The sequence below is a fragment of the Clarias gariepinus genome, chromosome 19 (assembly GCF_024256425.1).
Source record: "Clarias gariepinus isolate MV-2021 ecotype Netherlands chromosome 19, CGAR_prim_01v2, whole genome shotgun sequence".
NCBI lineage: Eukaryota > Metazoa > Chordata > Actinopteri > Siluriformes > Clariidae > Clarias > Clarias gariepinus.
The window spans coordinates 29,655,472-29,665,070 of NC_071118.1; the positions used below are offsets into that span (position 1 = coordinate 29,655,472).

The 9,599-nt window shown below is 38.9% G+C and overlaps 2 protein-coding genes across 2 annotated transcripts; both read right to left on the bottom strand.

The window, feature by feature from the left end:
- Window positions 1–808: 808 nt before the first annotated feature.
- rbm11 (RNA binding motif protein 11) lies at window positions 809–3,504 on the bottom strand. Its single transcript, XM_053479211.1, has 4 exons — window positions 3,351–3,504; window positions 2,634–2,796; window positions 1,806–1,849; window positions 809–1,432 (listed from the first exon to the last, which is right to left on the bottom strand). Exons 1-4 carry the CDS (start codon window positions 3,447–3,449, stop codon window positions 1,175–1,177), a joined length of 564 nt encoding a protein of 187 aa, XP_053335186.1. The 5' UTR covers window positions 3,450–3,504; the 3' UTR covers window positions 809–1,174.
- Window positions 3,505–4,007: 503 nt separating this feature from the next.
- On the bottom strand, window positions 4,008–8,961 carry LOC128507668 (uncharacterized). The gene is made up of 2 exons (XM_053478724.1): window positions 8,824–8,961; window positions 4,008–5,639 (listed from the first exon to the last, which is right to left on the bottom strand). Exons 1-2 carry the CDS (start codon window positions 8,878–8,880, stop codon window positions 4,515–4,517), a joined length of 1,182 nt encoding a protein of 393 aa, XP_053334699.1. The 5' UTR covers window positions 8,881–8,961; the 3' UTR covers window positions 4,008–4,514.
- Window positions 8,962–9,599: the final 638 nt, after the last annotated feature.

Below are 9,599 nucleotides of genomic sequence, written 5' to 3' on the forward strand. Positions count from 1 at the left end.
TGTGTGTCCTAATGTTCCAGGTCTGTTTCTGCATCCCGCTCCAGAGTCTTCCTACTGGCCAAATGGACAAATTTGTCTGCAGCTGCTTTGACAATCTCAAAATCTTGTGCCATTTTTTCAGCTGTCCCTCTGAGGAGACAATCATATGATGGACGCCTCCTCCTCTACCAGTTAGCCGAGGCTGGTGTATGTAGCTGTATCAATGAGGACTAGCTTCATTTAAGGCTACATACTAGTTCTCTATTAAACATAATATATTAAACTCCTGATTTGTGATAATTTCATTAACAATAACTGTTTTAGATGCGAGAGATCTAATATTTAACAGTCCTAGCTTTAGAGGTGCCGGCTGTGTATTCGGAGTGGTTTGAATTTTTTAATTTTAGTCATTTTTAGTAATTAAATTACTAAAACAGACTTTCTGAGTCTTTCTACATTTTTGCTTAGCTCGGGGAACAGACACCGTCTCAGGACCAGAGCATACTACTTTATTGGACATCGCCTTCGCTAATTTAAACACCTCTGAAAAATGATTGTTGCTAACCTCTGACTGACGAAGGCATATATTATTATCATTAGCTCCAGCATGTTCCACTCTCTTAGAGAACCTACGCTGTCCTAGAGCCCTAAGATTACCTGCTCTGGCTCCCGGGATACACCTAACCACTGCCGCTGGCGCCCCTAAAAGTCCAGCTCATTTCACGTGCCTCAGTATAGAGTCTCCTATAACCAGAGCTCTTTAGGTTTCTCAGTGTGTTTAATTTTAGAAGTGTAAAGTTGTGCACATGATCTACTGATATAGATATGAAAATAAAAATGAAACTAATACATTAAATAAACAGTAAATGATAAGGCCAATAACAAATCGATCAAACTGTAAATAAGGAATGTGCAAAAATACACAATATAGCACAAACGTCTCTGGTAATATTTTTAGTCCAGGATTAACATGAAGGATGAGTGTGAACTCTTTTTACTAAACCAAAGCCAGGAGTCTGTTCCTCTAATCTTTATTATTATTATTATTATTATTATTATTACTCTTATAAACTAATTGTCCTGATAATCTTGAAACACAGAGAAACACACTCACACACACACACTTTGACCATGGTTAACAGAGTGATTATCCTAACAGACAAGAGTTTTAAACGCAGTAACATAAACCTTCTTATTAACTTCTGTATTTTTTCTTCTGCTTGTTTCTCCTCTCGCGGCTTCTTCTGCCTTTATGATGATTCTCTGTGTCTGTGTTTCGCTCTGCGCCCGTCTCGTCCGCGTTGCTGCAGTCTGAGGCCCGGGTCAGGCCTTCTGAACACGACAGCCATGAAACACATCTGTTTGGCCATGCCCATGTCATTATAGGAGGGAAGTAGGGACCCTCAGTAGGGCTCACAATCGGGAAGAAGGGACCAAGGGCTAAACCAGACACCTGAAACAGATTTTGCTTATTTTATAACTTACTGTAGCTTAGCGGTTTGCTCAGTGCTAAACTGATGACCATAGGCTTCCATTAACTGTTAGCTACGTTAGCATTAGCATCATAATCTTTGGGACAATGCCAATTCTTAAAAGCGCTATACAAATAAAATTGAATTGAATTGAATAAACTCATGCAAGCATAAACAGGGGTTACTCTGTGACATCACTTCCTGTTATTGCCTTATATGGAAAAGACTTATTCAGAATTTAGAAAACACCAGGAAGGTTTAGGGTGAATATAAAAGCTCAAGTGTGTGTGTGTGTGTGTGTGTGTGTGTGTGTGTGTGTGTGTGTGTGTGAGTGAGTGAGTGTGTTTGCTTTACCGCATCTCTCCAGCTGTAATCGTCCTGAGCTGTCAGTGTTTGTGCTGAAAAATAACCAGGAGAAAAGATAATCCATCACTAAGATGTCAGGTTTATAAACACTGCAGGGAAACACAGTGTAAACTTTTATTATCGTATAAAGATCTCATGACATCATCACACACCGCAATAAAATGTTAAACGATCTGCATGTTCATATAACCAGGAGATACTTTCTGGTCGATGTGTTTGTGATCGTGACTCCTTCATAAACGATTTAATCTATAAGTAAGAATCACTAAGGTGAGTGAATCAGTATGAGTCATTTAGTTTTTCCTCTATTTGCTGTAGTGGGCGTGGCTAACTGACAATCAGCAAATAAGCGTAAGTGAGAATCACGTGTTCTGAAATTTAGGAACCACATCTATTGACTCTGAGAATCTTTTGATCTTTATGTTTTTGTCCTGTTCACACGAATGAATCGTTTGTTCATCTCTGAATCGATTCACCCAAACACTGATCACGTGGGGAGGAAACATGCAATTAAATAAATCAGTGCAATTAAATGAAATTTCCATGTGTGTGTAATTTCAAAAATGAGTGTTACTGTAAACAAACTAACAAACTGTGGAGTGAATGAGAAGGTTTTAACACCAACAGGTTCTGATTAAAGACTCGCTCAGAAACTCTACACTAATCTACACATCACCAGTAGGGGGCGCTAATAAAGCCTGACTGTGGTTCTGCAAGGTTCTACACTCTGGAGGGCAAAAAAAAATATATAAGAGCTTCATTCTGAAGTAAAATAAACTACATCCTAAAGTTAGATCAGTAAAGTGAGTCCCTCACCGTAATGAGGCCTGAGTGTGATGGGACAGCCGTACAGCCAGATCCCGTCCAACAGCGCCATGGCGTAGGGAACCGCCTCGGCGTGCTTGTAGTGAACAAAGCCGTAGGATTTCTGATTTCCGTCTCGATCTTTGGGAATAACGACTTTCTGCACCGGTCCTGCCTGAGAACACAACGACTAAATCCAGTCTGTAGTTTATTTAATAATTATCTATGATTTTATTATTTATTATCAAGAAATTTACAGTTTAAATGTTTTATTGCACTTTACAATATTATTTATAATAGTGAGTTGTGTATGGCTGTGTGTGTGTGTGTGTGTGTGTGTGTATGGCTGTGTGCGTGTGTGTGCGTGTGTGTGTGTCCGAAACGTCTCCTTACTTTAAGAAAACTTTAATATTTTGAATCAGTTTTGTAGTCTATAATTTTAGGGCTGTTGCTATGGAAACGATGACTCATTAGAGCGACACATTAATATAAACCTGCACTACTGTTACAGAGAACTAATCAACACCTTCTGACCAATCAGAGCGCAGGATTCTGTGGTGTGAGGTGTTAACACACATCAACCTTCTACACACACACACACACACACACACACACTTCAATAACCACTGAAATTATATTTTAATCATTGTAATTAGAGCTTCAATTAATTATTAATTGTTTAATGGAACATGACTCTTCACCCTGTGTGTGTGTGTGTGTGTGTGTCACCTGGAGGAAGAGCTCATACAGAATCTCCTCCCTCACACTGCTGCTCAGATTGAACACGAACACAGTGCGCTGCACCACCTCTCCCTCTCTCTCCTGCATCCTTCACTTCACTCACATCAGCACCGACCGGAAGTGGGAGGAGAATTTAACATCTTCTTCCGCTTTTCGCCATGTCGTGAATAAATGGCTGGTTTTCCGACACTGCGCTTCCGCCGAGCTCCACCAGATGGCGCTCTATGCAGGTTTAATAAAGGGGCGCGAGCGCCACAGTACAGGAAGTACGTCATCAAACACATTAATAATTATTTATTTATTCATTACCAGTCTTTTAATTATTAATTGATAACCTGATATATTTTTATATTTTATTATTAAATGCTGGGTCAATTATTATATTTTGTTCACACTTTTACTAAAAGTATAATTACATTTCTAAAAATTAGAAGTTTGGGACTTAAAATTATAATGTTAAATGTAAATGTTAAATGTAAATGTAATGATGTAGATGTGATTTGTTCAGCGGGAGTTTGTTAAACCATCCCGGTCTGACTTCAGTCAACAGCAGCTTCTCTAATTTTAATGATTTATTTTAATTAAATAAACTCAGACAAGTCAACTGAAAAAAGGGCTTTAACACATACAGGTCACATGCAGATTTTTATTTAAATGTAAAATGTTAAAACATCAGTCATGTTTAGTAATAACAAAGAAATTATTTTAACCTGTTAGGAACATTCTGGAAATCTTTCATATTTAGACCTCAGTCATTAAAACACCAGTAGCTTCAGAATCCAGGACTACAATCCACTTCCCCCAAACCAATGTGTAGATTACAGGAATAGATTTATTAAAAACAACGTGAATATTAATGTATGACATTAGAATATTTAATCTTATGTACTTATGACTAACATTAGCTGATTTAATCTCAGAAATAGACCATGACCATGAAATAGGCCGTGTACCCTGTTATTATATACCGTTAGTGTGATTCTCAGCAGGAAATAAACTGGGTTATTACATACAGATAATAAATCAAAATTACCATCATCATTTAAATGTCACACAAGTCTATATACTGTACAGTATATAAATGATTTGATGTAAAGGTGTCTTGGCATTAAATCATTTTCTGGGCTGAATCACAGCTGGTAGAAATTACATTTAGAACCTTTCATTAGGGAGCTTTTCATTAAATTCATAAATAAACTTTTTGTATTCTCTCGCTCCTCTAATGGCTTCGACTAGTTTTTTTCTCTTTTCTTCCTCTAAGTCAATGGGCCAATCCTTGCTTAGTTTTTCAAAATCTTTATCTTCACAATTATATAACTTCATAATGAACCCTCTGAATTTGCCAAAAACTCCTATCTCTGCTTGTTGTATTGTGAAAAGCCTATTAGCGTTTGCAGCAGTTGCCAAATTCATCCCATCCAGATGCGACTGTCCGGTTATTAAGCCTTCTTTGTCCTTGAGCTTGAATCTCTCAGGTGCAATGATGATGATGGGCTTTTTTTGGGGAAACACAGCTTTAAAATCTTTACGGTTCTTGACCTGCGCGATCAGAACTGCTGACTCCATCGTGTCACCCTTCCTTTCCTGGGTGATGAAGCTCTCCTTTATGGTGTTGATTCCATTTTCCACTAGAACACAGAAGTTGGGTTCTGGATAGTACACAAAGAGAGGCTCAACCTCTGCCACTGCAACACGCACCTCACGGTCCAGCCAACTCGCAATGAAATGTACACTGTCATGGGTAAACTCATAACCGGTCGACATCACAGTGGGTGGGATGGAGTCTTTCCTCAGCTCGTCTCTCACAATTTGTAAGTATTCACTGTAGATGGAGTTGAACTTGAATGTGTCACTGTCAATGAAGCTGAAGTAAACTAGACACGTCTGATCGCTCCCCCTCAACCATTTCACAAGCTGTACTGTATCAGGGTGATTTTTCAGATGCTCTCGAATGTCCCGGTACGGTGGCGTGGTCGCTTTTGGAGCTATTGTCCCACCTTCTCCCCAGGTGTACGTGATGATTTTATGCTCGATTTTCACAGGTTTACAATCATGTTTGAACGACTTGAGCTTCTCCAGATCCTGAGCTAGTTGTTGGCTGTATCTCCCATTCAGGCCAAAAATCACAGCTACCTGTACGTTCTTCTCCATACTTTGAATATCCTCTTCTGTGAAGCCTTCACTAAGTTTATCGAGTAGATAAGCACACCTCTTCTGTGCCTGATCCACTGAATCCACCTTCACAGGTATATTAATTAAAAACTTGATGTTTGACCCCTGATGAAGAAACAAAACACTTACTTTTAGTGACAGAGCAAGCTATTTCAATCAGCTATGTAAATAAGACGAACATTATGGAATTAGGCTTATGCAGAAAGTACAGGTGTCAAGTTACTGTACTGTACTGATTCTCTATAACAGCAGCTCTGACAGTAGTGCAGGTTTATATTAATGTGCTCGCTCTAATACGTTTCTGTAGAAACAACTAGTTTACAGGAACATGAATGTGCAGACGTTTTCTTTAAGGAGATATTTGTGTAGCATTAGTAGAAGGAGTCTCCAGTGTGAGTGCTGGGTAACAGTCATGGTTAAGGCCTCCCTTGCACTGAGCCGAATTTGCTACTGACCTCTCTCAACGTCTCCAGATTTAAACTCAGCTCTGAATTCGTTGCGGTCGCTACCAGTTTGGTTAATTTTTCAAGTGTAGCGACTCAACATTGAGCCGTTAATTAACTAAACAAATTCATAAGGACATGAAAACGACTCTAGCCCTAACTACAAAATTAAAACATTACTGATCAATACTAACTACTATGGAGGTGATAACTATATGATGGTTTTTGTGATCTAAATATATAATGTCAGAAATAAAGCTGCTCACATCGGCGTCACTTTCACCTCGTAAAAAGGCAGCGTTTATTTAGCGACTATATATTTGTGTTTTGTTGTTTTTCTGGGGTCTTATTATTGATTTTACGTTTCGACTCTTTATGACTGAAATCAAGCTGTTCATATCGCCGCGTGGGTTCACCTCCCCTTCAAAACGCTGCCTTTACAAAGTGAAAGTGTACACGATGTGAGGAGCTTTATTTCAGTCATGAATTCACAACCACATTCCAGCTCTTTTTGGTCAAATAATTATACAATGCCAGACACAACCAGTATAAAAAGCAGACTGATTATTATTTGATATAGAACTAATAAAATAATAAATAATAAAATAAAAGTTAAATAGTAATAATTTTTAAAAACCTTTTAGTGCCTTGTGTGGACAAGATTCTTACATTGATATTAAAGATTTTATTTTGTTCCTTTATTCAAGCCCTTTTTGTTTGTTTTTTAAACACGGGTATCCCATGGGCAGTGGGATGAGGGTTTAAAGCTGTGACTGTAAGTTTTTCCCACATATTCAGTACAGTACATGTTTACACTTTGCGGTTTCTTAGTCACATGACAAGCTGCAATTACAGATTATTAACTCTTAAGAAAATAGAAAAAGTGAGGCAGGTGAGGGAGTTAGTGTTTATAGCTGCTCACTCGTCTCACAGACATTTTACAACATTAAATGTAACCATAAATAGATCGAAAGTATGAAGAGTCATTATTTAATAAATAAAATAGGATTGTAATTGTTGTACATGCACCGTTTGCTTTCACAGTGCATTAGGAGTAAAATTTTAGATCACACCGTAACTTTAGATGGCCTTTCTGTTCCATCAAATGCAACAGTGAAAGACCTTGGTGTGATTATTGATTCCAGCCTTTCATTTGAAGCACATGTAGATAATATTACCAGGATAGCATTCTTTCACCTCAGAAATATTGCCAGAATAAGAAATTTATTGTCGCCAAACGACGCAGAAAAACTAGTTCATGCTTTTATCACCTCTAGGTTGGACTATTGTAACGCCTTACTGTCTGGTTGTTCAGCTAGATGCATAAATAAGCTTCAGCTAGTCCAGAATGCAGCAGCGAGAGTCCTCACTAGAACCAGAAGATATGAGCACATCACCCCTATCTTATCTACATTGCATTGGCTCCCTGTGAAATTTCGCATTGATTTTAAAATACTACTCTTGACATATAAAGCATTAAATGGTCTCGCGCCGCAGTACCTGAGTGAACTGCTAGTGTCTTACGATACGCCACGCCTACTTCGATCAAAGGATGCAGGCTGCTTGTCAGTACCGCGTATTATGAAAAATACAGCTGGGGGCGGAGCTTTTCCTTATAAAGCCCCAAAGTTATGGAATAGTCTTCCAAATAGTGTTCGGGACTCAGACACAGTCTCAGTGTTTAAGTCCAGGCTAAAAACCTATTTATTTAGCCAAGCATTTTTATAAATAGATTTGCCATAGGTAAAGGAGCAGATCTGGGGGACTCATGGACGTAGAGTATTATGGTGAACTGGTATGTTTGGATGCTGTCTTCCTCACTCTCATTGATCACTCAGGTTTGCTGACGGTGAGGGGATTGTTTGCTTTACATGTCAGGAAGCCCTCATGTTTGTGTTTCCTTCTGGCTCTCCCTTTTAGTTATGCTGTCATAGTTAGTCCTGCCGGAGTCTCTGCTTGCACTCTACAGTTAATATACATTCACATTATACATTGTGTGACTGTGACCATACCTAACTGTTATCTCTTCTCTTCTTCTCTTTCCCCCCCTCTTTCTTTTTCCTCTCTCCTCCTGTCCCCCCTTTCACTCTTTCTCTCTCTCTGTCGAGCTACACATGTCGTTCCTGAGCTGCCAGTGATCCAGACTCCCGCTGCCCTCCGGACCTGTCTGACCCATCCTGGTGCCCCGCTTCTGGCTGAAGATCTCGTCACATGGATGCCCCGTGTGTCTCTCTGGGATGCGTCTGGTGTCTGGGAATGATTCTCTCCACCTAGAAAATGGTTCTGGCCTTGACTGGTGTTGGCAACTGTTTCTCTGGGGACTTGACAGTTCGATAGTTCATGACTGGAACTTCTTACAAGTCTACCTGGGTCTTCAATAACTACCTGGACTCCATATTAACATCAATTAACATCAGCTATTATAGCTGAACTGCCTCCCACCCTACACACTGTATAAATGCAGATCATTTACTCTTTCTGTTTCACCCAAATGAGGATGGGTTCCCTGTTGAGTCTGGTTCCTCTCAAGGTTTCTTCCTATTACAATCTCAGGGAGTTTTTCCTTGCCACTGTCGCCCTCGGCTTGCTCACCAGGGACAAACTGACCATTTTGATTCATACAAATTCACATTTCATACAAACTTAAATAATTCTTTTGACTATGTAAAGCTGCTTTGCGGCAATGAAAATTGCTAAAAGCGCTATACAAATAAAATAGAATTGAATTGAATCCAGTGTTTATACTGTAATTATTACCCAAAATCTTAATAAAATATTTAATATTTCAGTGTTTGTAAGTATAATAACTAGTGTATCGTACGTTTGGTAAATAATACGTGACCGACCTGGACAGAGGGGTCTCTGGGCCTCTTGCTGCCTGTGGGTACACTGCTGCTCGCCATCTTCCGCTCGGTGCTGATCCTGACCAGTGAAGTGTTGAACTGAGTCTCATAAAGGATGTGATCAGGCTTATAAACCTGCAGAGCGAAAATTGCTGACAAGGAAGAAAACACGCCTTCATTTTCTAGAACATTCTGTATTGAAAGTCACGGTTACTCCTGAAATGATAAAACTCCTCCTTCATGTAATGTAACTGGAACAAACTTTCACAATAACAGGAACTTCAATGTTACAGGCCACACCCTGAGCACCAAGGATTCATTTGAATAAACAAATCACTTTCATGGGAACTTGTATTTATGGGGAAAAAATTACTGATTTTTTTTGTGACAAGCATGAAAATGTTAATCAGATATTTTATTTATTTAGCATCCACAGTATATTTTTAAGATACACTATATTGCCAAAAGTACTGGCTTCACATGCATATCAACTTGAGTAACGTCCAATTCCTAATCCATAGGGTTTAATATGATGTCGGCCCTTTACAGCTTCACCTCTTCTTGGAAGGATTTCCACCAGGTTTAGTAGTGTGTTTATCATGGGATTCAGTAAACCTTTAAATCAAGTAATAATCAGTTTAACCACACTGTAGAAAGATTCTTTGATAGTTAGATTTTATTTTCTAGTCTGTCAGTCAAAAACTAATTAAAATTGAGGTGCATATACAGTAAGTACATTACAATAAGTCTTAGTCATTATAAGCTCTCCTGCTCTGCAC